The sequence below is a fragment of the Gopherus flavomarginatus genome, chromosome 12, assembly GCF_025201925.1.
Source record: "Gopherus flavomarginatus isolate rGopFla2 chromosome 12, rGopFla2.mat.asm, whole genome shotgun sequence".
Taxonomy (NCBI): Eukaryota; Metazoa; Chordata; order Testudines; family Testudinidae; genus Gopherus; species Gopherus flavomarginatus.
In genome coordinates, this window is record NC_066628.1 from 27,001,993 (window position 1) to 27,029,779 (window position 27,787).

Genomic DNA, 27,787 nt, shown 5'->3' on the forward strand with positions numbered 1-27,787 from the left:
GGAAGCCAAATGGTGACAAGATGGCCCTTTCTCACCGGACAGCCCGGTGAACAATATTGCACCGTGATTCAGAGGAGAAAGGCGGGTGCCTTCCTACTGCAGCCAGAGCTGCAGCAAAGCATCCATCTCTGATGAACTGGAAAGAACGAGCTCCTCTCGCCTTGTGGATTCACAGCTCTTCTCCGGATGACCTTGCTCTGAGCCGAGCAACTGGTGGGGCAGCAGTAACCTCAGCAAAAGGAAGGAGAGAGGAGCGAAGGGGAGAGAGATGGCAGGGAGGAGGGCTGGCATAGGGAGCATAGACTGCACAAACAGATGGTCACACAAACTCCAGCCATAATTAAGGACCTGTTTTGACCCATTCCATTTCTTGGGGAACACACAGGAGGGGCTATTTATTGCAATTGAATTTCTGTGGCTCTCCCCCACCCTGAGGGTTCCCCGCAAGTCCAGGAGAGATTCATCCTCAGCTTTCTCATACTGCAGAGAAAAGCCCAAGGGATCCCCTCCAGAGCTTCGGTTTGTTTACTTCCTGATTCAACATGCTCCTTGTCCCCTGCTGGAGACATATTTGTACCACACCAGTAGGAAATTGACAGCTCTGTCAGTGCATCAGGTTCTTTCAGTAGCTCTATGAGCAACCTGAGCAGCTGGAGTCAGGTATCAGGACATCTGTGGTTTGGGCTTCTTGGCTTCTTTGAGTTTAACTTATAAAATGTAACTGTGCAGCATGGAACACGCCTTGGCTTTCACTCACTAAAAGTGACCATATGAGATGTGCTCACATGAGTTCTGGACATCTCTGACATGGCACAACTCACCGCCCTTGACTGGACAGCAGCTGTCTGTGCTATGGGGACTTGGCTTCAGAACCATTTCCGATCACTGACTCACTGGAATGGAGACAGGAAGCAGAGTGAGGTGGACCAGGCTGTACAGTGCAGTGTGTTTTGCCACTGTGTTGGGCAGAGAGCATGGCACTGACTGCCCACAAGACTTCTGACCAAACTGGGCCTTTCTCCATGGCTAAGATGTGCCGTGCAGTATTTCTTGAAGGAGATGAGGTGGCTTTCGGTAGCAATGCCTTGGACCCTGTTCTGGATGCTTTCATGCTTCCTCCCAGGTGAAGTCTCTTTTCCACACAGTATGTCACGAGCTACTCCAGTTCTCATGTGAACGGCTGCTAAAACTGAAAAAGCATAAAAAAATGTTTTAGAGAAGTCTCATTTTTAAAAGGCATCAATAGCCACATAGGTGTGAAAAATAAAGGGTCAGCCTCATTGCGCTGACAATTCTTAGTCAGTGAAAAAGGGTAGGAATTATGTACTGGGAAAAATACTCCAGTTTCCCCTGACTGGTTGGCACATTAGCCCTTTGAGCAGGACTCAATTCCTGTTGGTTCTGTTGTTTAATGAAAGGACTTGTGGTTGGCTGATTTTGCTGTACATCCCCATCTGTATTGCCACCACCTTTCACCACTGCTGCAAGTGAAGGTCCATGGTGGTGTTTAAGCTGAGATCAGTGACATCTAGGAAATCTATATTGAAGAGGCTGGGCCCGGTGGTGGTGAAAGAGCCAAAGGCGGTGGCTGAGCTGGGGGGGGTGAGATCCAGCCATTCCATCGTTTCCCAGGGCGATTCAGTGAAACTCATTTGTAAACCGGAGCCTTCAGCGGAGGAGGGTGACAGCTGGGTCTCCATGGGTGAGAGAGGAATCTCCTGGGATGTCAGAAGTTCATCTGCAACTTTGCTGGAAAACCCATCGATCAGCCCTTCAAAGTGAGACTCCTCACCACCCATTTTCAGGAGGGGGATCTCGCTGACCTTTCCCAGGGGACTCTGGGAATTTAATAAGACTTCTAGGTGAGTGTCATTGCTGCCAGTGCAGTGGTCAAATGAGAGTTGGGTTGAGGAAACATGTTCAAATGGAGCAGAGGCCTTTGGAAGTGAAGCGCTGGCGTTCCCTGAAGACACCGTTATCTGAGGTACTTTTTGGAGGCAGGAACGATCTTCTTTGGCAATGGCTGGCATTTCTGTTTGCAAAAGGAAGTGGAGAGCTTAGACCCATGCCATGTAGCAGCCTGAGCCATCTGCACTGGCCACATGCTTTGACAGCCTGCTTTCCCTCAGAGCCTACCCCACCGTTCTGCTCCACTCAGGGTTCCCTCAACCTTATCAGTGCAAAACCGGACATCTTCCAGCAATACTTCCTTCCTCCCTGCACCATTTACCTCCCCCTCCCCCACACACACTCCACCTCCATCCACCGGCTCCCTTTTCTCCAGCTTATCAAACACAAACTGCCTGTCTTCAGTGACAAGGCCCTTCTTGGCTTAGCCCTGTACTACTTATCCTCTTATCTGCAGTCATGCTCCTGCCAAGGATGCCAGCCTACATTGCCCATGAGTTTGATTTTCCAATACAGGCCTTTGTGCTGTCCCCCACGCTGCCCTTGTGCATGGGAGGAGCTCCCCAGGGACATCTGAAAACCCATCACACTGTCCTCCTGCAACTGCCCCCTTGCAACAACCCTCTGCTGAGAGACCTAGTTAGCTCTCGGCAGTGCTCGGACAGAGAGTGCGCTGGGACTGCTGCTGCTGACACTGATCAGCATGGTCTCACTGGTGAAAGGAGAGCCAGCCCAGGGTATGTGGGGGAAAGTGCTGCACAGACTGGATGACTCAACTGATGCTCAGGCTTGGGGTGACTCAGGATCAGAATGTTGCTCTGACCCTTTGTAAACAGGACACCTGGGTCCTTGGCTTTCTTGGCAAATCACCCCAAAACCCATTATGGCCTGGTTTGTCCATGTCATATAGGGCCCTGCTAGTACCAGCACTCAACTGCTCAGCTTTCAAAGTCACCACGAGGCCTACTCATGGAACACTATAATCAGCAATGCCTGAGAACACGGAGACAGCCCCTCTAAGGAGCAAGTGACCGGAGATGCTTTTAAAGCTTGATTACCTAATATGGAAGCCAACTGACAGCTAAGCATCAATGATGCTTTCCCACTAGGCACTGGCATATGGACAGGGTACAGACAATGGCCCTATACACCATCAGCAGAGCAGATAATGCCTCTTTGTAGCTCGTATGTGTGGGCAAGGGGCATAATCAGTGTTCCCCAAAGGCCTGGGCCTTGGCCGTGGTAAATGAGTGTGGGGAACGGGCACTGTGTGACACAAAAGCCATTAGTGGTTCATTACTGTGTGTCAGCAATGCCTGCCAGGCCTGACAGAGTCATAGCAACCAGCACATGGGTGGCATAGTATTTATCTCTAAAGACTGTCATATGAGATATCAAATGAAAGCTTATAGTCTACTGGTCAGCATAAGCATCATGAGATGTCTGTACAGGTGTTCTTCAAGAAGTTGTATGTATGTGCTAAAAATAGGTTTACACTAGGTAACCAGGCAGAGATGATAACCGAGGTTCTCCCAGACAAAGGAATGTTGCTTTACCTGGCGGCATAGGTCTCAGATGTAAAGCAAGCCTATGTCAATGGGAATTACATTTGCATCTGAGGCAAATGGGATGAACATATTAACAGGCTAAGAAAGCTACCTGGCTTCAGCTCCCTGGAGAGGAAACAGCAGAGAAGACTTTTATCTGGGGGCACACTTCCAAAGGATACAGTGCCAAGGCTTACTGGACTGTAGGAAGGGTGTCTCCCTTAGTTCAGCAAAAAGGACAGCATTTTTTGTATCCATGAAAGCTGGATCCTGGCCCTGGTGGCTGGTGGTGCTGAGTGGTTGCTTTAGGTAAGCTGCTTATCTGAGACCAAGATTTTCACTAGCTGAAGTTATGTTTGTCTCTTAGAAGTGTGTTACACTCTGTTTTATTTGTAACCATTTCTGTTTTCATTATCCTTCTTTATATCATTGAAATCTCTATCTTTCTTAATAAACTTCTCTTTGTTAGATCGTATGAGGAACTCTGAGCAGTAATATTAAGCAAACGGTGAATTCTTAGTTGGAGATAGCAAACTTGGTATAATTTCTGAGAGTGGCCAATGGCAGGGGCTGGGTGTTCCAGGGGAATGCTTTCTGAGGGGGCTCAGGAACTGCGGAGCAACAAGTGTTATCTGTAAGGCAAAGTAAGGGCTAACAGAGCCCTGAGAAGTTTCTCTCAGGTGGCTAGCCACTTAAACCCAGCAAATCTCTGTCTAGCTGGAGCAGAGGGGTCACACAGTGACTAACAGCTCTGGGCCCCTTGAGAAAGCAACACAGCATCATTGTTCTCCATGGAAAATGGGCACAGACAGAGCTCTCTAAGGAACGGGTGCAGGCGGTGCTCTGTCTCCAGGGAACGGGTGCAGGGCGTGCTCTCTCTCTAGGGAACGGGCGCAGGCGGTGCTCTCTCTCCAGGAAACAGGCGCGGACAGTGCTTTCTCTCTAGGGAACGGGTGCAGGTGTTTCTCTCTCTCTCTCTAGGGAATAGGTGCGGGCCGTGCTCTCTCTCTAGGGAATAGCGCGGGTGGTGCTCTCTCTCTAGGGAATGGGCGCAGGCGGTGCTCTCTCTCTAGGGAATGGGCACGGGCGGTGCTCTCTCTCTAGGGAATGGGTGCAGGCAATGCTCTCTGTCTAGGGAATAGCGCGGGTGGTGCTCTCTCTCTAGGGAATGGGCACGGGCGGTGCTCTCTCTCTAGGGAACGGGCGCAGACCGTGCTCTCTGTCTAGGGAATAGCGCGGGTGGTGCTCTCTCTCTAGGGAACGGGCGCAGGCGGTGCTCTCTCTCCAGGAAACAGGCGCGGACAGTGCTTTCTCTCTAGGGAACGGGTGCAGGTGTTTCTCTCTCTCTCTCTAGGGAATAGGTGCGGGCCGTGCTCTCTCTCTAGGGAATAGCGCGGGTGGTGCTCTCTCTCTAGGGAATGGGCGCAGGCGGTGCTCTCTCTCTAGGGAATGGGCACGGGCGGTGCTCTCTCTCTAGGGAATGGGTGCAGGCAATGCTCTCTGTCTAGGGAATAGCGCGGGTGGTGCTCTCTCTCTAGGGAACGGGCGCAGACTGTGCTCTCTGTCTAGGGAATAGCGCGGGTGGTGCTCTCTCTCTAGGGAATGGGCGCAGGCGGTGCTCTCTCTCTAGGGAATGGGCACGGGCGGTGCTCTCTCTCTAGGGAATGGGTGCAGGCGATGCTCTCTCTCTAGGGAATAGCGCGGGTGGTGCTCTCTCTCTAGGGAATGGCATGGGTGGTGCTCTCTCTCCAGGAAACAGGCACGGGCGGTGCTCTCTCTCTAGGGAATGGGTGCAGGTGTTTCTCTCTCTCTCTAGGGAACGGGTGCAGATGTTTCTCTCTCTCTCTAGGGAACGGGTGCAGATGTTTCTCTCTCTCTCTAGGGAATGGGCGCAGGTGTTTCTCTCTCTCTAGGGAACAGGTGAAGATGGTGCTCTCTCTCTAGGGAATGGGCACGGGGGGTGCTCTCTCTCTCCAAGAAACGGGCATGGGCGGTGCTCTCTCTAGGGAACAGATGCAGGTGTTTCTCTCTCTCTAGGAAACAGGTGTGGGAGGTGCTCTCTCTCTAGGGAATGGGCACGGGCGGTGCTCTCTCTCTAGGGAACAGGCGCAGATGTTTCTCTCTCTCTCTAGGGAACAGGCGCAGATGTTTCTCTCTCTCTAGGGAACGGGTGCGGGCGGTGCTCTCTCTCTAGGGAACGGGCGCAGGCGGTGCTCTCTCTCTAGGGAACAGGCGCAGATGTTTCTCTCTCTCTAGGGAACGGGTGTGGGCGGTGCTCTCTCTAGGGAACGGGCGTGGGCGGTGCTCTCTCTCTAGGGAACGGGTGCAAGTGTTTCTCTCTCTCTATGGAATGGGCGTGGGCGGTGCTCTCTCTCTAGGGAACGGGCGCAGGCGGTGCTCTCTCTCTAGGGAATAGGTGCGGGTGGTGCTCTCTTTCTCTAGGGAATGGGCGCGGGCGGTGTGCTCTCTCTAGGGAACGGGCGTGGGCGGTGCTGTCTCTCTAGGGAACGGGTGCAAGTGTTTCTCTCTCTCTATGGAATGGGCGTGGGCGGTGCTCTCTCTCTAGGGAACGGGCGCAGGCGGTGCTCTCTCTCTAGGGAATAGGCGCGGGTGGTGCTCTCTTTCTCTAGGGAATGGGCGCGGGCGGTGTGCTCTCTCTAGGGAACGGGCGTGGGCGGTGCTCTCTCTCTCTAGGGAATGGGCGCAGGTGGTGCTCTCTCTCTAGGGAACGGGCACGCTCTCTCTCTAGGGAATGGGCGTGGGCGGTGCTCTCTCTCTAGGGAATGGGCGCGGGCGGTGCTCTCTCTGTAGGGAATGGACGCCGGCGGTGCTCCCTCTCTAGGGAACGGGCGCGGGCGGTGCTCTCTCTCTAGGGAATGGGCGCGGGCGGTGCTCTCTCTGTAGGGAATGGACGCGGGCGGTGCTCTCTCTCTAGGGAACGGGTGCGGGTGGTGCTCTCTCTCTAGAAAATGGGCGTGGGTGGTGCTCTCTCTCTCTAGGGAATGGGCACGGGCGGTGCTCCCTCTCCAGGAAACGGGCGTGGGCGGTGCTCTCTCTCTCTAGGGAATGAGTACGGGCGGTGCTCTCTCTAGGGAATGGGTGCGGGCGGAGCTCTCTCTAGGAAGCGGGTGCGGGTGGTGCTCTCTCCAGAGAAAGGGCATGTGCGGTGCTCTCTCTAGAGAACAGACGCAGGTGTTTCTCTCTCTCTAGGGAATGGGTGCGGGTGGTGATCTCTCTAGGGAACGGGTACGGGTGGTGCTCTGTCTCTAGGGAACGGGTGCGGGCGGTGCTTTCTGTCTAGGGAACGGGCGCAGGCGGTGCTCTGTCTCTAGGGAACAGGTGTGGGCCATGCGCTCTCTCTAGGGAACGGGCGCAGGTGTTTCTCTCTCTCTAGGGAATGGGTGCGGGCGGTGCTCTCTCTACGGAATGGGCGCAGGTGTTTCTCTCTATGGAACTGGGGCAGGTGATTCTCTCTCTTTAGGGAACGGGTGTGGGCGGTGCTCTCTCTAGGGAACAGGCGTGGGCGGTGCTGTCTCTCTAGAGAACAGGTGCAAGTGTTTCTCTCTCTCTATGGAATGGGCGTGGGCGGTGCTCTCTCTCTAGGGAACGGGCGCAGGCGGTGCTCTCTCTCTAGGGAATAGGCGCGGGTGGTGCTCTCTTTCTCTAGGGAATGGGCGCGGGCGGTGTGCTCTCTCTAGGGAACGGGCGTGGGCGGTGCTCTCTCTCTCTAGGGAATGGGCGCAGGTGGTGCTCTCTCTCTAGGGAACGGGCACGCTCTCTCTCTAGGGAATGGGCGTGGGCGGTGCTCTCTCTCTAGGGAATGGGCGCGGGCGGTGCTCTCTCTGTAGGGAATGGACGCGGGCGGTGCTCTCTCTCTAGGGAACGGGTGTGGGTGGTGCTCTCTCTCTAGGGAATGGGCGCGGGCGGTGCTCTCTCTGTAGGGAATGGACGCGGGCGGTGCTCTCTCTCTAGGGAACGGGTGCGGGTGGTGCTCTCTCTCTAGAAAATGGGCGTGGGTGGTGCTCTCTCTCTCTAGGGAATGAGTACGGGCGGTGCTCTCTCTAGTGAATGGGTGCGGGCGGAGCTCTCTCTAGGAAGCGGGTGCGGGTGGTGCTCTCTCCAGAGAAAGGGCATGTGAGGTGCTCTCTCTAGAGAACAGACGCAGGTGTTTCTCTCTCTCTAGGGAATGGGTGCGGGTGATGATCTCTCTAGGGAACGGGTACGGGTGGTGCTCTGTCTCTAGGGAACGGGTGCGGGCGGTGCTTTCTGTCTAGGGAACGGGCGCAGGCGGTGCTCTGTCTCTAGGGAACAGGTGTGGGCCATGCTCTCTCTCTAGGGAACAGGCTCAGGTGTTTCTCTCTCTCTAGGGAACGGGTGTGGGCGGTGCTCTCTCTACGGAATGGGCGCAGGTGTTTCTCTCTCTCTACGGAACGGGCGCAGGTGTTTCTCTCTCTTTAGGGAATGGGTGTGGGTGGTGCTCTCTCTAGGGAATGGGAGCAGGTGTTTCTCTCTCTCTAAGGAACGGGCGCAGGTGTTTCTCTCTCTCTACGGAACGGGAGCGGGTGTTTCTCTCTCTTTAGGGAATGGGTGTGGGCGGTGCTCTCTCTAGGGAATGGGCGCAGGTGTTTCTCTCTCTCTACGGAACGGGAGCGGGTGTTTCTCTCTCTTCAGGGAATGGGTGTGGGCGGTGCTCTCTCTTTAGGGAATGGGCGCGGGCGGTGCTCTCTTTCTAGGGAATGGGCACAGGTGGAGCTCTCTCTCTAGGGAACAGGTATGGCTGATAACCACAGGACAAGCTCTCCACAGGACAGTGGTTACAGTAATGCAAGTGGGGATTTGTTAAAAGCAGAACTCCCCAGCAGTGGTGGACATGTGCAGGGCCCCTCCAAAGCACTGCTCCACTTGTGTATTGGAAGACAACGCTTTAAAACCAGCCTCAGCCATTTCTTCCCCAAGGAAAGCCAATGCAAGATGGCAGCCTCAAAGAGGGCTGCTCCAGTGGGGCTCTCACGGGCCCATGTTCATCACCATGGCACTGAGCATGCTTTTCCAGCAAGGGCACTGTGTGTAAGGTATCAAATCTCTGCCTACCTCCACTCTCAATCAGCACATCCAGGAGCTCGTCCATTTGCTGACTTCGAGTCATCTGCTGCAGCAAAACACCACAAGAGGAGAGCAGGGGGTTAGAAGCAGTTTTTCAGGCCAGGGGCCAGAGCACAAGATGCAGCGTTGCTAGTCCTAGAGTGCTGGAAAGGTGAGATCCCATGCTATGCTGAAGAGTATGCTGAAACCCCAATGTGTGACCGGGATTAGCATCCAGAGATGGGGAAGACAAAGGGAATCCCTGGGACCAAGAGGATTCTCCATGCAGTGTGGATGTGCTTGGCTAATTTGCTGTGGCTAGTGAGCAATGAGCTGCAGGTAGAACTGAGCTCATAGGCTCCATGGTCACTGCACAGCCATCTTCTACAACCATTTAAATCAGCCTCTGCTCTGCAGCTGGGCTTCAGGAGCCTGAGGACCAAGTTGGGTGCATACAGCCTCCCTGGGACTCCTGTGCCCAGCACACTCAGTGCTTGCCCCAGCAAGATGCCTGCTCCCCTATGCCCTCATCCCCCTGCTGGCCTACTGAGCCTTGCTGACGAAATGCACTTTCCCTGTTGTTTCCTTTGATTTAAATACAAAACGACTCCTCGTCCCCGAGCCATTATGTGCCAATATTTAGTGCTATCCAATGGCCCACGTGGGATGAGTTCGGTGATCTCAGTCTAGTTACCAATGGAACAACTATCCACCATCACAGCTGGCACTAAGTGGCACCCTGTTTGCAGTCTCATGCGATGCAAGGGACGAAATGGACTATGGAGACTGAGTATCAGAGGGGGGGCCAGTTAGTCTGGATCTGTAAAAAGCAACAAAGAGTCCTGTGGCACCTTATAGACTAGTCTATAAGGTGCCACAGGACTGTTTGTCGCTTTTTATGGAGACTGAGCTACCCTCTCCACCTCAGGCACAAGGCTGAGGCACTCTGGCAGGGGACAGAGCAGGCCAAGTTTGTATTTGCTCTGGGTCTAACTATGGACGCCAAGATTTTCCAAAGTGACTAGGGACTTGATGTGCCCAAGTTCGGACACTTCAAAAGGGCCAAGTTTCCAGAGTTTCCCCTTCTCCTCCCTTGGAGCTCACATCCATTTGAGGTGTCTCAACTTGGGCACCAAAAACTGGAGCTCCCCATATCACTAGCCCCTTCTGCTCTGCTTGGCCAGGGCATCAGTCTGCAGGGCTGTCAGCCTAGCACCTTTCACCAGCACAGTATTCAAATAAAATCTAGTCTGATGCTTTTCTGTCACATTGAGACAATAGTTAGCAGCTAACGCCTGGATGCACAACAGGCATTAGGCAACTAAGGCCCAGTTTCTGGACCACTGCGATGCACAAAACTCCAGCTGCTCCCATAGGTGCCTAGGGTTACTCAGCGCCTAACAGTTTGCAGTAAAAGTTCCCCAGTGCCTGTGTTCCTGCTGCTAGGCGTGTGCATCTGCCCCCCCAGTGGGCATCTGGGTGCCGATTTCGCACCTATGTCCTGGGGCAAATTCACAAACTGGGGGAAGAGAGGTGCTTGGCCGTCTAAGTCACATGCAGGGCCCAATCTGACAGGTATGCTCAGAAGCTGCCCACCTCTACCCAAAGGCACCAACTTCTCTTGATGCCAGTGGGTGCTCGTGCCCCCCCCGCTCCGCTCTGACTCTGCCCCCATTCCAACCCCTTCCCCAAATCCCTGCCCTGGCCCCGCCTCTTCCCCGAGAGTGCTGCATTCCTGCTCCTCCCCCTACAACTTATTATTCCGGAAAACAGCTGTGGGAGGCAAGCGTTGGGAGAAGCAGGGACAGCACACAGTCGGACGCGAGCTGGGGCGGGGAGCTTGGCTGCAGAGCACCCACCAGTTTTCCCCATGGGTGCTCCAGCCCTGGAACACCCATGGAGTTGGTGCCTATGTCTCTACCGGTCAGGCCCTCAGGAGAGTTCATACAAAAGAGGAGCTTTCCACGTCCCTGGTAAGGCCCCTAACCACTAGGCTAACAGTTCAGGGGCTATTATTGTTCTCCTTCCCTCTGGGATCCTTGCTGACAGCATAGGCACCTACTGCCAAGACATACCCCTGTCACTGGCCTCTCCCACTGGCCAGCTCATGCCTAGTGTGCTGGCTTTTGTGGACTGCAGTCTAAGGCGCCTCACTCTCCCCATTCAATGGACAGGGAGTGTGGGCCTCCAACTCAGGTGTTGTGGATCACAGTGATCTTCTAGGCACCTAATGTCTTTTGTGCACTTAGGCCTAAAATGTCAATTCAAGCTATTTCTCGTACACAGCAAATGTGCCTGCTTCACTCACAGACCAGGCGATGTGCTGTAATTGCCACAGTCACTAGTTCCATAAAACTCAATCAAAACAGAACAAGATCAAACTGGTAAAACCTATTCCTGTAGAAAATAAAAACCATGCAGTTACCTGCTTCACTGCATCCGCATAGGATGGAGGCTGCTTTACCTCCGAGAGGGCTGGGCTTGACTTACAAAAACTTGGGGATGGAATAGAAAACTTTTGACCTGCCTGCGTAGCCATCTGCGTGGGGGGAAATATAGGGAAATGTAATCAATCCACAGGCAAAAGGTTATGCTCCTCTCTGCCTTTCTTTCTACCCTTTAATTGGGGCCCAAGCCACCTCTCACCCCAGTGTAAACCAGAAGTAACTCCACTGGAGTCAATGGTATTACACCAGTGCCAAACCAGACTAAGTGAGGGAAAAATCAAGCCTGTGGGCAGGACAGATGGATTCAGGAGACTAGTTATGAGTTCCCCTAGCTATGAGGAAAGCATTCAGGTCTATATGCACAGTTCCTGTGCATTTTAACATGAGGTGACCCTGAGCAGTTTGTCTTTCAGCACCTGCATTCAGCTCAGCTCTGAATGTCCCTACACCAGAACAAGAGGAACAGCAAAAACAGGCAAAATAATATGCTGGTGAAAAATATTGGCCAAACATAGACAGCAAGGTCCCAAAGATACCACGTTACTGGTGCGTGAACTCACCTCCTCTGCCCTTATCGCTCCTCTCACACTTCAGCAGCCCTGACTGATCCTGACCAGGTCTTATGCTAATTAGTGCAATGCTTGTTTTTTGACACCCAACCCAAATTCTGTTGTATGACTCAGTTATCTGAATCACTGGATGATACTCCAGCTAGGAGATGCAGTAACCCCACCACTCATCTCTACTGCCCCTTCTCAAATGGTCTCTAGAGGCACAGGGTCAATACTCTGGACCATCTCTGAAGATCTGGTTTACATGGGTTAGGGCATCCTTGCAAAACTGTCATACGTGATCCCTCAGCCTGAAATCTCCTGCCTTTCACTTCTGGAAAAACTGATTCTGTTTTAAATGTCCCAATCACCCGCCCTAAGTAAGTGGTGAGAATAATACTGTGAGGCTGGATTAAGCCACAAGGGAATGACTTGCATGGGTCTTATCCTGCAGTCTTTTCACCACTCCAGAAAACAGACACAGAGCATGTACAGAACCAGTGGGATCTTCTGCTTAGAAGGGGCTCACACACTGGCCTAGCAGAAATCTTGCAACTCAAAGACGAGTTTCTTGGCAGAAGTTCTGAGGGAAACTTGCTAGAACACCTGCTCATTTTGTACTGGGTTCTTGCCAGTGAATATGATTGGGTAGCATTCTGCGGCCTGTTATGCAGCAGGCCAGACAACATCAGAATGGTTTCTTCTGGCCTTAAAGTCTATGAATCTGTGAAAAGATTAGCTATCAACCCCCTCCCCGCAGATAACAAATTCCTTTCCCTTTCCTTCTACTTCACTCCAAGACTGCTCTGCCCCTGCTGGCTGGCCCTCTCTCCCTTGTTCCCATGGTGTTATCATGGCAAGGCGCAGCATGACTGTGGCAGGCAGTGTTATTTCTGGGAGTGTTGATTAGTGTGGGAGTGATGTACACATATCCCAGCAGCAGCAGCTGGAACTCCTTCTTCACTAGGAGTGACCCATCAACACCCCAACTGGGAACCCAGAGGAATGTCTCAAATCCATGTCACAGAGAGCACAGGTCATTAGTGCTGCTCTGTCATACACACCCTTCTCAGGTGAGGACCCCAGCACTGGTGTGACATCCCAGCTGGAGATCTGAGAGGCCGCCCCAGCTGGGAAGGACTCACGTCAAGCAGAGTTAGGCTCAGAACCTTTCCAGTGGCCTCGCTCACATCAGGGCAGAGGAGGGGGTTGCTGTGGAACAGGGAGCTCAAAAGACAGAAGAGCTGCCCTGGTTACATTGTTTATACGTGGGCCTGGGTTATGGTGTCTGATTTTTAGCCACGTGAAGAGAATGTGACCAGAGACTGGAACTGCAGAGGTAGGGTGAGGTACCCCCCATGGCACCCCATATGCAGCCCCAGCCTCTCTCCACCCACAATGCCAAATGCTATCAATTGGAAATTTGGGGCTTGCAAATGTTCCACGCCCCCAAACGCTGACATCTTCACATGCAATTCAGGAGAGTCAGACACTCCTAATTCACACACACAGCTAGGCATGCAGAGCTGACCTGAGTGCAAATATAGGAGGCCTTAAAATACAGGCGATGATTAGAGTCCACTTTGGAAATTAAAATGGTGACACTGTGCCCCTGCTCCCTGTGCCATGACCCTGCTGCTCCCCATGGTACAACCCAGCTCCCTGTGCCATGACCCTGCCGCTCCCCATGGTACAAACCAGCCACCTGTGCCATTCCCTGCTGCTCCCCATGGTACAACCCAGCTCCCTGCGGTACAATCCTGTGTGATGGAGCTACAAAGAAGAGGACAATTCCCATCAGCTCATTCCCCAGTGTACATCCCCTCCCCCCAGGCCAGGTAAGGGGACAGAGCTGTGTGTGGAACAGGCTGTGGCTGCTGGACATCACAGCTGGGTGCAGGTTTGTGTGGGCCGTATATGGAGCGACAGCAGCTGGGCAGAGAGCCGGTGCAGAGTGGCCCAATGAGAGACACTAACTAAGCCTGGCTTGGTAACCCCCAAATGCTTATGTGCTGAAATAGAGACTGGACTGGAGAGGGCACCCCAGGCACGAGGCTTGAAGAGCCCCATTCATGCACTGCTATTGCCCAGTTTGAACTGTATCTATTGGGTGTCTGGGAAGTGGGTGGGCGAAGCCCGCCCACTGCTAAAGATTCCCCCCCCCCAGCCTAAGGGGAGGACCCACAGGACCACAGAACCCACTGAGTTCGGGGGACAACTAATAAAAGAACAGGGACAGGAGTGAGGTCAAAGGGTCAGAAGGAGGGAACCTGACGGGGACACCGAGCAGAGAACCCCGGACAGCGCCCACTGCTCCTCGAAGGCGTCAAGGGAGCCAGTGGACGCCGCCCAGAGGAACTCCGCCCGGATGCGTGAACGGACCATTGATCGGAAACAAGCCCCACAGTCGCCGGGGTCTCCATCGGCCAACCTCCTCTCTCTGGTCGCGTAGATGGCCTTTTTAGCCAGGGCGAGGAGGAGGTTGACCAGGAGGTCCCGGGACTTCGTGAGGCCACGGATAGGGAGTGCGTAGAGAAGGAGGTGAGGGGAAAAGTGCAGCCAGAAACGTAAAAGGATGTTAATGAGGAGCCGGTGTAGGGGCTGCAACCGGGCGCACTCTAAGTAAACGTGCGCCAGGGTCTCCCTCACGCCGCAGAAGGGGCAGGTGTCCGGGACAGGGGTAAACCGCGCCAAGTACACGCCCGTGCTCACGGTATTTGCAACCTCGCCCCTTCCCTGCCAGCCTGGTAAAACCCTTTCCCTTAGCCACATGCCTGAGTGGGTGTGGGACCCTCCAAGGCTGGGCTACAAGGCCTAGCTGCTGAAGCATCGCTTGCCTCCAGGCTGGCAGGCTACTGGCACCCTAGGACTTGCGGGTATAGAGGAACCCCAATAGTTACACCTACTCCCTGGCTGCGACTCTGTTGCTCTCCACAGTACAACCCTGCTCCCTGTGACACCCCACAATACTGCCCTGCTCCTGCTGCCTGCGTCACCTCCTGTATTACACCAATCTCACTGCCTGTGTCACATCCTCCAGTACCCAGCTCTCACCAAGATTAACACTCCCTCCTGCACCCTGTTTCACCCACTACAGTCTCCTGTTCCCTTTGCAACCTGCATAGTTTCTCCCTCCCACTGCCAGTCACTCCCAGTGTCCTGCTTCTAGAGTCATCCCCCAGAGTGCCCTGCTTCCCTGTCACCCCAGAATGCCCCGTCCCCCTGCCTGTGTCACCTCCACAGCACCCTCTCCTCCTCTGCCACCCCCAGAGTGCCCTCTCCCTGGCTAAGTCACCCCCACAGTGCACCCTCACCCTGCTTGTGCCACCGCCACTGGACGCCCTCCCCCTGGCTGTGTCACCACCACAACTTCGCCCTCCCCTGCCTGTCACCCCCACAGGGTTTCATGGGTGGCGTGTAATGGAGGCTGGGGGAGGCTAAGCCTCCCCAAACCTGCGCTAATGCTTCCTGCCATGGCCCTGGGGCTAGGACCCAGCAGAGCTCAGAGCTCTTCTGGTTGTCCAAGGCTTGGAGTGGCTTGAGCAGGCAGGTCAGCACTCAGGGCAGTTTGGGCAGATGGGAAGAGACTTGGCGTGACTTGGGTGGGCAGGTTGGCACTTGGGGTGGGGCAGGCCAGCCCTCTGGGACTCCTCTGGCCCCGGTGGGTGAGAGTGAGGAGGCCTTGGGCAGATGGGGCAGGACAGGGGCCTAGTCTCCCTGAACGAGGGGAGGGGGGGCGTCACATGCCACTCATGCAGAACCCCCTCCCCCGCCTGTGTCACCTCCATAGCTTCCCTCTCCCCCCCTGCCTGCCACCCCCACAGGGTCCCCTCCCCTGGGTTTGTCGCACCCATAACTCCCCCCTCCCCCACCCATCAACCCCACAAGCCCCCTCCCCTACCAGCATTACTCCCACAGTGGCCCTCCCACTTGAGTCACTCCACAGCACCCCATGTCACCCCCACAGTGCCCCTACCCCACTCTCACTCCCACAGCAACCCCAGCTCTTGCAATGTTTTTGCTGTTATAGGATTGGCTGGTACAGGAACCATCTGTGATAAGACAAGGAGCTCCAACTCCCTGGCAATTTTAGCATGCTGATTGGCTGCCTGCCCCGCCACCCACCAATCAGATCTGTGGCAGGCAGCGCTCCCCCCCCAGCAGGAGGGGAGGGGGAGATAAAGAACCCAGCTGCCTCTCCCCCTGTGAGCAACAGAGAAGGGAGGGTTCCACTTCTCGTCCACCTGCCTTGCCCCTTCCGCCTGGGCGAGGGCAGAGGGGTTGAGGGGCACCTGGAGCTGCCCAGCCTGGAACAGGGAGAGGGGACCCTGCTGCAGCCCCCAAGCCTGGGAGGGGGAAGAGTTGTAGGAGGAGCAGAGAGGGGCTGAAATCTGGGTTGGGGCTGTGGGTGGGGGGAAGCATTCACTGCTAGGCAGGGACTGGCAGTGTGGGGTGAGAGCTCCTGCAGCAGGGGCCAAAACCCACTCCCCAGTGCAGCTGGGGGCACTGGCAGCACTGATTATCACCCCCCCACCCCGGAATGGTAGGGGAGCGCACAACACACGACAAACCAAATACACAGCCTCAGTGCTATGAGCGACTCAGGGGTTGGGGCTGACTCATGATCTCTAATCCCTGGAGGTTGGCAATGGTGTGCAGTCTCCCCTGACAGAGCCGGCACTGGGTATAAGCAGATTAAACAATTGCTTAGGGCCCCAAGCAGCTCAAGGCCCCCCCCCATTTGCTTTTTTAGTAAGTGTTGTGTAGGTGGTCCCCCAAAATATTCCTGCTTAGTGCCCCCCGGATTTGGAGAAGCAACCCCCAAAGCAACTGTACTGCCTGCGTGCCCGGATTCCCAGAGCTGCCCTCCTCTTCCTGTGCTGTACTGCTGCTGCCCGTGTTGCTCCTGTGATTTTGTTCCTAACTGTCCATCGATCGTGAGCAGCTCTGTGAACACATCCACTGTCACCAGGGTCTTGGCAAACTCACTGGAGCTGGTCACTGCATGTGCTCAGGATTTGGCCCTTCCAGCTACTCTGACCTCAGCCTGTGTGGTGGAGACACAGAGGAGGTAGCTTGCATGGAGTGGTGGCTGTATCTGGGCACACCCTGTGCAGCACACCCAGGCTCTTGGGTGAGGAGCTCTCCCTGGCACTCCTGCTGCTCTCTGCCAGGGTGCCAAGGAAGTCAGTATGCTGGCTGGCCCAGGTTGGAGAGAAGCACACGGGACTTCTGACCTGTGGCACTGCTTTTAGTAGAGTCACAAAGATGCAGCCTACAGCTTGGTGAGAGGAGATGGAGCAGTTGCTATTCCACTCACCACTGCCCTACTTTGAGCATGCTAGCCCTGTTTGCTCCTGGGATGCAACCCTTGGCTCTGCCTGGAAAACTCCCATTTGCACATGCGCTTTGAGCCTGGGCTCCCATGCCGCAAGCCAAAGACTGTTCTGTGAGTGCCCGAGCTGCAGGGGAAAGCCCAGTCTGGTTTGTGCTCTGTCCTGCTCACATGGGCCAGTTTACAATTCTGCTAGACTGATACATTTTGGGGGCAGCTGCACTTCCTGCTTCCAGGCAGGACAGGGAGCAAGGATGTGGAAGTGTTGCAGGACAGGCTGTTCCCGTGGTGTTCCAGGGTTGTCAGAGCCAGAGCACATTGGAGAGCTCATGGAATGGCCTGTACCCAACCTCATTCCCAGGTCAGAGAGATTTGGACAAGCAACCCTCAAAGCAACCTTTAATACCAGTGCAATCTCCATCAAGATAGGACAGAATGGCATTAGCCTTGTGCATTCCCCACTTACCGGTGCTGGGCGAAGTCGATTGCTGGCCTGTGGGGAAACACTGCGTCCTTCTCCCTGAGAGCCAGGGGACACAGAGAGAAGGTAATGGCTGTTAGGGGATGGTGGCAGACTAATATGCTGTGGGCTCTTTGCAGTCCCAAGCGGAGAATGCTGTGGAGAGCACTGTGGGCTTAGAAACGTGGAGGAGGTGATGGTGCTCTGTCCTGCTGATTCCATGCAAAGGCTGTTTACAATGTGAGGCAGCTGCGGCGTCCCACAGTTACTTAGTTTATCCAAGCTGTTGGCTTGGGCTTTCAAGGCAGTTTGTTTTGATGAGAATGGACAGCTGGATACTGTGTTTTCTTGCTTGATGGGAACACCAAAGAAATGCTGGGTGGGTGGCTGCTTCTCCTCCAAGCCATTGTTCCTTTTTCGCTTCTGGAGTTGCATCCGCAGTTCTTCCACCTGTCTCTGCTCTTGTTGCAGCTTCCACGTCAGTTCATTGATAACCTTCTGCTTTTCCACCAGCATCTTGTCTTTTTCTGTGTCGATCCCTTCCAGTTCCAACTGGATGCTCCCTCCATTCATGCTGCCCATTAGGCTTTCTTCAGCACTGCCATGCACAGGGGATGGTTGGAGACCAAACTGTGGAGAAGTCATTGGTCCATCGTTGAATGTGTCTGGTAAAGAGCCACTGACGGAAAGGTCAGAGGATGCTGGGGAGATGGGTGGGGAGGAGCTGGTGCTGCCAAACTGATAGAAGCTGCTGGATAGCATGCTGGCCGAGGGCTGTGACTGATAGCTTGATAGCGTGTTTGTTGGGGTAACTGGAAAGGTGACCGTTGTTATTTCATTGAAGTTTGGCACCACACTGCCACTGCAGTCCTGGAAGGGCCGCAGACGCTCCATCAGTGCCGTTTTCGTACCGGATACGGGGAGACCTCTTATTCGGAGCTGCTGCCTCAGTTCTGACACCTAGAAGCAAAGCCAGCCATTTAATGACAGTCACTTCCAGCACCTCCCCTCACTGTCATATTCCTTATACACTTGTGGGGAAATACCCTGCTGTGAATATTTCCCCCAGGGAGTGTTCTCCTGGCCTCCTGCCTGATGGGACAGAGCCCCACCCCTCACTGCTCCTCAGTCACTAGAATCACTATGCACAGCCTAATAGCCTCATTGTGTCCCAGCAGAGGAAATACATTCCTCCTTCCGGCAGCCAAAGCTGCTGTACGTAGAGAGCCGGAGCTGTGAATGGGTAATGTGGATAGCAGTGCAGTAATTCTCATGGAACAGAGGGTGACACAGTGGGGCTTGGTGTCCCTGCTAGCAGCTAGCCCTCCTATAGAGGTTTATGAGTCTGCTACTGGCCATGAGATAGCTAACAGGCTAGTTAGCTAACAGAAGTTCATGCTTTTAGATCTATATGGCCCAAGTTCAGGCCTCCCAGATGACTCAGCCAGAACTTCATTACACACATGCTCCACTTGCTAATCCTTATTCATGTCTCTGAATAATAAGGATTATTTTACACATGCCTGCTTCCGCAAGACCGGTCTGGGACTTTAGTCATGTTTGAGTTTAAGTAACAAAATATGAAAGAATTGTGTGTGTAAATGACCCACATCAATCAATATATTTATGCCCATATCTGTAATTTTCATTCCATGCATCTGAAGAAGTGGGTTTTTTACCCATGAAAGCTTATGCCCAAATACATCTGTTAGTCTTTAAGGTGCCACCAGACTCCTCATTGTTTTTATCAGTCTAATGTGAGTCTTTATTGCCACCCCTTCCTCTCAGGGGATGGTCTATATAAGAGTTAGTGACTTAGCTACAGGACTAGTCCTTAAGCTCAGGCAGTAAGAGCTCATGCTTTTCAAATCAGAAGTTCCTGGATTTGTTCTCCACAGACAGCTCCTCAAGGCATTATCACTTTGGGTTCTCCTGCAAACATTTTGCACAGCTCTGACCACCTGCCTCAATCTGATGGCAATTAGGAGATTTCTGCACTGCAGCAATAGCATGTTCTCTAGTACCACTGCACCATTTGTCTCATGACAAGTCAGAGCACTTTGTGAAACATAAAGGCACTTAGCTCTTCTCCATGCATTCCATATTTTGCTGCATTCGCTTGCTCTATAACATGCAAGTTTAGGTTCCAGCCAGCTCATCGCTGTTACCTTGGGATGCCTGATAGACTTCAAAGCATTTTCATTGTAAGGTATGGTGTCGCTAGATACTACTATTGCTAACAAACGATTAATGGGAGGCTTGCACTCACTTTCAGATCATCCAGGTTGGAAGGGAGAGGGCCTGGTTTGATAGAAGAAACACAGGTCTGTCCAGAAAAAGTGGTTTTCACTGGAGAAAGGGGCATGTTGGTGACTGGAGTTGACGAAGAGTTTGAACTTTTGACCATTTGCTCACTTGGTTGCCTGAAATGACAAAGGAGGAGAGTTTTTGGTAACAGTGTCCAGTTTTTGTCACATTTATTAATAGAAAATGGGACTTACTTATGGAAGGGTGGCCAAGGAACAGCCCCTGCCCATCTAAAATATGATTTAACTTCTTCATCTTAGCTGCTTTTTTCTTCACTTTAGAGGGGTGACCTAAGGTCCCCAGTATATAATGCTCCATCTAGAGGTGATTGTAAAGAACATTGGAGACACTATAGCAGGGCATGGGCAGCCCCAGATAGGAGTTCAGCAAGAGCCTGCAGAGTTCATGGGATGGGGCTGCAGAGAGAGGACTAGGGATGCTTATCTTTCCTTGTCCATTTTCAAGGGGGATCAAAGGAGGCCTTATGTGGCTATCATCCCTCTATCTGGCCAATCAGAATATGGCTTTGGATGTGACCAGGGCTACATTTTCAAACTGTGCTCCCAGATCCCTGCTATGCCGCATCAACAGGCACACAAGCATAGAAGAGGGACCTGCAGGAGAGCTTAGAAAGCCCCCCAAAACATCTAAGCCTCAGACTACTGTGCAGACGTTCTTTACAGGCTGCTGACTCACTTCTGCTGTGCTTGGTGGATTCCAGGGTAGCTGAAGTGCTGCTGCTGCTGCTGGCTGAGGATTTGTAGCTGCAGGAAGAGCTGCTGCTGTTGGAGGAGTCTAGCATAGGCTGAGTCCATGGGCGGAGGAGACTTCTCTGCTTTCTGGTCAGGCGGAATGTACTGGTGATACTTCAGTTTCTTCACCTTTGGCTTCGTGTCCTTGGGCTTTTTGTGGCGGTTCTTGCTATCGCTGGATGATTTTGACTGTGTGTCGTACAGAGAAAAGAACAGGGGTTAGCTGAGAAATCAGGTTCGGAGCTGGAGTTGGCTAACCGATGACGTTCACATTTATGAATTTAGAGACCCAGAACCAGAGGACGGGCATGTCCGTATTCCTGAGGGCATTCTGCACCAAAAATTAAAAATTATGTGCACATTATTTTAAAATTCTGCAAGTTTTATTTGTCAATAACAAAATGCAGAGGCTCCAGCATGGCAGTGGGGAGCACGGGCCACTGGCTGCACAAAGGTGGGAGATCACTCTGCAGCCTCCCCACCCCCGGGGACACAGACTTAGTGGTGAGGCTCCACCCGACCCTGATGCAACACAAGGCCTGGGCCTGCCCCAGAAACACCCTGGGTCCCTGCCCCTCTGCGCCAGGTGCACCAGGTGTGGAGGACAGGTAGACTCGACCAGGCAGGATCCAAGCATGTAGGGGCTCACCATGGGGGGATCCAGGTGTGGAGTGAGAGGATACTGTGTGAGACAATCTGGGTGCAGGCAGCTCAGTGGGGGGCGGTCTAGGTGTGGTGGGATCTGGATGCACACAGGCTCATTGCGGGGGCTCCAGGTGCAAGCAGGACCGGCTTTAGGCTGATTCCTCCAATTCCCCAGAATCGAGCCCCGCACCCACACATAAGAGGGCCCTACGCCTTAGGCGCCTTTTTATTTTTTTAAATTTTTTTACTCACCCAGCGATGGGTGTGTGTGTGTGTGTGTGTGTGTGTGTGTCCGGGTCTTCAGTGGCATTTCAGTGGCGGTGGAGGGGGTCCGCTCCATATCTTTGGTGGCATTAAGGTGGCGGGGGGTCCTTTGGTGCCATGGAAGACCCAGAGTGGACACCCTGCTGCCGAAGAGCCACTGAAGCCCCAGATTGCCGCTGGGTATTCGAATCAGGCCCCGCAGTTCATAAAGCTGGCCCTGGATGCAGGGGCAATGGGACTCTGCAGGGGCTTTCAGGTGAAGGTGGCTGGGGCTCAGCAGAGGGGTCTGGATGTGGGGGAGTGGGGCTTGGTGGAGTGGAGGTCTGGGTGCAGCTAGCTGGGAGTCAGGGTAGTGCAGAGACTGGGGCATCATGGTGGGGGTTTGAGTGGAGGGAGCTCAGTGGACGGTGGTCTGAGTGCAGGGGTGGGGGGGCCAGAGGCAGGGGGTCTGTGTGAAGAGGGGCTCCAGATGCGGGGAATGAGGTTCAGTGGGGTGGGGCTTGGGTATGGAGGGCTAGAGGAGTTCTGGATGTACATGGTAAGGCTTGGCAGGGGGATTTGGGTATGGGAGGTCCAGATGCATGGGGGTGGGGTGGACGGGGGAGCAGCTGCACATACAGTGACCCCTTCCCCCACAGCTGAGTAGTGATGGGGGCAGGAAGCAGGGGAGGATGCTGAGCTCCCTGCAGCTGGGGGAGGTTTCTGGGGGTGAGTCTGACACAGTCCCAGACACTACTTGCAAGGGAAGTCCTGTCCTCTCCTGCCTCCAGTCCAGCCGGGACTAGCAGCTGATCCTGGCTCAGGGTAGAAGCCACTGGCTGGGGTGTCCTCAGCCCCATGGTGATTTACCTCTCTGCCAGCTGCTCCGGATGTGTGAAATGATCATAGAATCATAGAATATCAGGGTTGGAAGGGACCTCAGGTGACCATCTAGTCCAAGCCCCTGCTCAAAGCAGGACCAATTCCCAATTAAATCATCCCAGCCAGGGCTTTGTCAAGCCTGATCTTAAAAACCTCTAAGGAAGGAGATTCCACCACCTCCCTAAGTAACCCATTCCAGTGCTTCACCGCCCTCCTAGTGAAATAGTGTTTCCTAATATCCAACCTAAACGTCCCCTACTGCAACTTGAGACCATTACTCCTTGTTCTGACATCAGGTACCACGGAGAACAGTCTAGATCCATCCTCTTTGGAACCCCCTTTCAGGTAGTTCAAAGCAGCTGTCAAATCCTCCCTCATTCTTCTCTTCTGCAGACTAAACAATCCCAGTTCCCTCAGCCTCTCCTCATAGGTCATGTGTCCCTAATCATTTTTGTTGCTCTCCACTGGACTCTCTCCAATTTTTCCATATCCTTCTTGTAGTGTGGGGCTCAAAACTGGACACAGTACTCCAGATGAGGCCTCACCAATCATGTACCTACTATGCTAGGGAGTGGTGCATGACTGCTCTTGCAGCTTCCCTGTCAGAAAGTTATTTTTTCTGCAGGAAAGCAAAGAACTCTGTGGGGGATATGAATTCTGTGCATGTGCAGTAGTGCAGAATTCCCCCAGGAGTAATGTCCTGAGCCCACCACTGTCACCTGATCTTAATGGTGAGCCCCAAGAGGTCCTTCCCCTCCAGGGCTCTGCCTACATGCCAAAGCCCCAAATCTGGAGACCAGTCCTGTCTCTAAGTGCCAATCACTGAAGTGATGCACCTGCTCCCAGTCACACCAGATGTACCAATAGTATCCAAGGAGCTTCCCTTTTATGTTGAATTTTACATTCCTAGTTTGTATTCTTTTCCCTCTCTGTGTAGCTGGTGGGGCTATCCAATACTCAGAACCTACAGAACTGCTCACATTGAGACTCTCTCAGAATTCAATATCCAGGGCCTCTCGCAGGGCACAATTCTACTCCTTGACCCTCATGGCAGCTCTTAAATGGGACCCACTGGGGAGTTCCATTCATTTAGGGAGAGCAGCACACCAGACCTGGGGTCTCCTGTGCAGAGCAGGACAGTAATTGGGGGTTTGCTCTTTTGATTTTAATATTTCCATTAAAAAATCCCAGTGTGCAATTACCTAGATCACTAAAGTCAATGGAAAATGAGGGGACTTGCAGCAAACTAAGCAGAGATAGGCCCCATTGTCTTTCCTGAATGACCAAACAAGCTTTATACCAGGCCTTGCAGTCACTTGGGCATTGAGGATTACAGACTGACTTAGTGCATTTCATTGTACTATAGATAACACATGCACCAAGGACCTGGTTAACTTTTACTAAGTTGCATTCCTCTGGTTAAAGTTCTGCTCTCAGGTCAGCATGGCAGATTTTGACTCTGATATTCTGCTTCCTTTCCATTCCTGGACCTCCCAGTCAGTGTCCACTAATCATGTTGCATTGGGAGATCTGCCCATGCATGACAGCAGAATAGAATTGAGAGTGTCAGAGGAGGTATTACGACTTAATAACATCCTCTCTTCTCTCAGCTGTTTGTTCAAAAGGCCTAAATCCTGCTCAGAGATACAGGGTGGGTGAGGCAATATCTTTTACTGGGCCAACTTCTGTTGGTGAAAGAGACAAGGTTTTGAGCTACACAGAGCTCTTTTTCGTGTCTAATCTAATATATTGGGACTGATATGCCTATAACAACATTGCATAATTCCTGCTCAGCGAGGCACCCAAAGCCACTCTCTCTAAAGCAGCTAAAATCCTCCACTGAGGCCAGTCCTCTTACTCATCTACCCATTTACACTGATTAGTCTAATTCAGTGTACTGCCGGGGGACTGAGAAGTTACACACTACACACTGTGCTGCTCTGAGTGTGAGGAGCCCAGCCCTCTAATGCACTGTATTGAACTCTGCATGACCCTGAGGCTTGGCATGCTGATAACTCTAATAAAACAATGACCATGATATTAAGATCCTAGCGTGAAGGGGTGAGTGGTCTTTCAGGACAGCAATGTGTGCTGTGAGACATGTCCTGGGCAGTGAGAACAGAGAGAGTGTTTATGCAAACTTTTCCAGGTGATCCCTGCCTGGGAACAAGCTAAGCAAAGGCTCAGTCCAGACAAGACAGAGGTGGTTCTAGTTGGCAGCATCTGGAGAGGATCTCAGGATTGATGGTCTGGATGGAGGAGCACTGTACATCTTTTACCCTTATGTGAGGTTCACCATGTAGAGCACTTTTGGAGCAGGGATTTCTCCTACACTCCCAGCTGGTGGAGGTGACCAGAAGGGCTTGTTTATGGTTGGCGTGGTGATGGTGGCTGCTATCTCTGTAGATTAGCTCACTGCAGTCCCTTCAGCATAGGGGTCCCAACAAAGACCACTTAGAGCCTTGTGCTGGTGCAGATGTGGCTGTCTGCTTTCTTGGTATTGCTGGGTGTAATAAGCACATTCTGCCTGCTGTTCAGAGCCCACATGGATTCCCTGCTCACTTCTGGGTGCCATTCAGGGTATTGGCATTGATCTTTAAAGCCCACCTGCCGAGAACCTCCCTTTCCAATCTCCCTGTATGCCCTCCTCTTCAGTCAGCCTCCTGTCTCTTCTGCTCATCAAGAGTCTTCACATCGTCACGCTAGGAGCTGCTGGCCTGTGTCCTGCCTTCCATTTGTCTCCTTCTCAAGCTTTTCGGGACAGGGGCCAAAGCTAGTCTGTCCCGTGGCCTGGGTCCTAGCTGCTCCCTCCCTCTGCACTGGCTCAGCAGCCACAAACAGATAATGCACTCTCATTTACGGAGCCAGGAGTAGCGTAACTGGAGGCTGGGTGAGGACAGATTATTTTCTGGGGTTTGCCAGCTCCTGAAGTGGCAGACTGGGTCTCTATGGGTATGTCTGCACTGCACAAGCCCCTTTCCACCCTCCTACAAATCAGTCTGACTTGGTCAGCAAGTACCTGGCTTCTAGGACCCTGCTGGAGATGGGTCAGAGCCTGAGTCCCATTGAGAGACAGGGTCCAGCAATTGTAAACTCAGATTTAAAATGCAGCATGGACGCTCAAGCGTGGGCTTGGAAACACCAAGCCCATAAGCCCGGATCCCATAGACTAAGTTTTGTGTGCAGAGTAGACACACCCAAGGGGGACCTACCACCTATAATGGCTACTAGAGCTTTCTGATCCCATTTCCCAGCATGCACTGAGCTGGGGCAGGGACAGAAGGAACCCTGGTGGACCAAAAGGGAGACTTTTGCATGGGGTGATCTGGACCATGCAGTGGGCACTGCATAGTCCCTAGCAGGGGGCAGCCTGACTCAGAGAAACAGCTGAAGTTTGATTTTGGTTTGGAAGCTGGGTGTCCCTGCCGAGGTGCCATTTCTCCCACAGGGCATTCTGGCTCTGCTGTGAGATCTAACTGCATGGATCTGACAGCTCCAGCCCTGCAGTGACAGCATCCTGCAAAGAGGTCTGACCTGGCTACCGAGAGCCATCTGAGACCCCAGGAGGATCCCAGGCCAGGGAGCAGGGAGCCTGGTAGGATTGGGAGAGGGTCCTTCCCCTCCCAGGTGTGAAAAATAAAAACAGAGGACTTTTATTTAAGCCAGCCAGTGCCACAATGCTGCAGGTGCTCTGCCTCGGGACTCAGCCTTGGCGTACTATCTGCCTGAGATGGTGCCAGGGAGGGAGCCAGAGCGGGGGAGGAGTTGGGAGTTTTGTTATTCTGTTATTTTGGGAGTGTCATTCCTTTACATGGCCCAGTGAGGAGTCACCTTGGGTGGAGGGTGGGGCAGGGTTTCGTTACGGTCGGTTGAAACTGGCTGCTAAAGTCCATTAAGAAAATGTAGCTAAACTTTAATCAGCAAAACTCAGCTAGCCATGTTGTCTTTCTTTGCAAGGCAACGGGGTAGATACGTTACCTTCACCACCGCAGGCACTGGGAGGGGTGGGCTCTGCTGGCCGTTCACCTGCTTTGGGCTTGCACACTGGCTGTTTTGCACTGATGTCAGGTCAGTCACGTTGTTTTCAGAGGTGCGGGAATGATCCTGGAATCAAGAATCAGTCATCATTAGTGTGTGGCACCTAATGTCCAGGAGTATAGGAAGCAGCATTAAGAAACCTTATCAAGTGCTGGAAAACTTTCCTTTCTAGTCACGGAGCCAGCACCCTAATTGGGCGTGAGCCTCCCAGCAGTCTGTGGCTGATTGGCATGGTATTGATGAGGATCCTCCTAAACATACACTGGCTGCCTTCCTCAAGGCAAAGCATGTGTGGGCTGCAGCAATGGCTCTGCAGTTATTAGAGTTATCACATCTAAGGTGGGGATATTCTTCGAGTCAGGGATATCATTTCCAGCTCAGGCAGACATACTGACACTAGCTCGCCAGAAACCAAAGTGTAGCTGCGGCAGTGGAAGTGGCGGGAGGGGCTAACCACCTGAGTATATACCTAGTATCTCAGATGGGTCATACTCGGGGTGACTAGCTCTTTCCTATATTGTTAGCTATGTAACTGCCTCCAAGTTAGCATGGGTATCACACCTCCAGCTTGCGATGTAGCCAGACCTGAAGCGCTGAACCTGATGGGTAGGCAGAGGCCCGTGGTCCTGTACTAATGAGATGAGCTCTAAGCCTGGATCTCACCTCTGAGGGTGGTGTCTCCTCGGGCATGCCCATTTTCTGCCCATGCTCCAGCCTTGGGAGTAAGGGGGAGCATGGACGAGGCTTGAGACCTCCCCTGCTCGGTGTCAAACCCCATTCACTACGCACATGCACCAGGGCTAGTCTGTACATGGGCAGCTGTTGGTGTCACATCACCAGCAATTAAACACTCCAGTGCCATGAGAACCGACGGATTCTGTTCCTCAGGACTATTTACATCACCCAAGCCACTAAAACACAGTTTGCAAATATGCCTCTGTCAAACAGAGGAAACAAACTAAGACACAGGATGAAATCTTGCTCTTAATTGGAGCCCTGCAGTCATCGCCCTCATGAGATATCCCACACAGGCAGCTCACATGTGCAATTGTATCCATCTTCTCCTAGAAACTTGTTTGGAATACAGTGATTTCTCAGTGCAAGTCAGAGCAAACCTGCCATGGTTTCTTCAGGCTGATACAATTAGACAAACCAAATGGACAAACATTTGGCTACCAGCCATAAGTGCTTGGAAAATTGAGGTACCCGATACCAAGTACGCTGTTTAACAAAGGCAGTGAAATGGAGTTTTGCTGTGTAACAAAGACACTGGAATGGAGAAGAGTTGCCTAGCCAAGAATCTGTCACTGGCAGGTTAACAATTGCTCGGGATCTTTTGCAGAACACCCCAGTGCTCCCTGGGACAGGGCCGCCCAGAGGGGGGGGGCAAGAGGGGCAATTTGCCCCAGGCCCTGGGCTCTGCAGGGGCTCCCATGAGTTTTTCAGGGCCCCTGGAGCTGGGTCCTTCACTTGCTCCAGGGGGCCCGGAAAACTCTTGCGGGGCCTGGCCCTGGAGCTTCTTCCGCTCCCGGTCTTTGCTGGCGGGGGGGGGGGGTTCTTCCGCTCCGGGGCGGAAGGACCCCCCGCCAG

The 27,787-nt window shown here is 53.2% G+C and overlaps 1 protein-coding gene across 7 annotated transcripts in view; it reads right to left on the reverse strand.

The window, feature by feature from the left end:
- Positions 1–1,103: 1,103 nt before the first annotated feature.
- Positions 1,104–27,787, reverse strand: part of MYOCD (myocardin) — a 488,383-nt gene continuing 461,699 nt past the window's right edge. For all 7 annotated transcript variants that reach the window (XM_050919226.1, XM_050919227.1, XM_050919232.1 and 4 more), the window contains 7 exons: positions 26,138–26,263; positions 20,334–20,578; positions 19,600–19,753; positions 17,337–18,290; positions 10,963–11,076; positions 8,547–8,604; positions 1,104–2,032 (listed from right to left, as the gene is read on the reverse strand). In XM_050919226.1, the coding sequence (XP_050775183.1) occupies positions 1,473–2,032; positions 8,547–8,604; positions 10,963–11,076; positions 17,337–18,290; positions 19,600–19,753; positions 20,334–20,578; positions 26,138–26,263 (2,211 nt within the window). In that variant the 3' untranslated portion in view covers positions 1,104–1,472. The remainder of the gene's footprint in view (positions 2,033–8,546; positions 8,605–10,962; positions 11,077–17,336; positions 18,291–19,599; positions 19,754–20,333; positions 20,579–26,137; positions 26,264–27,787) is intronic.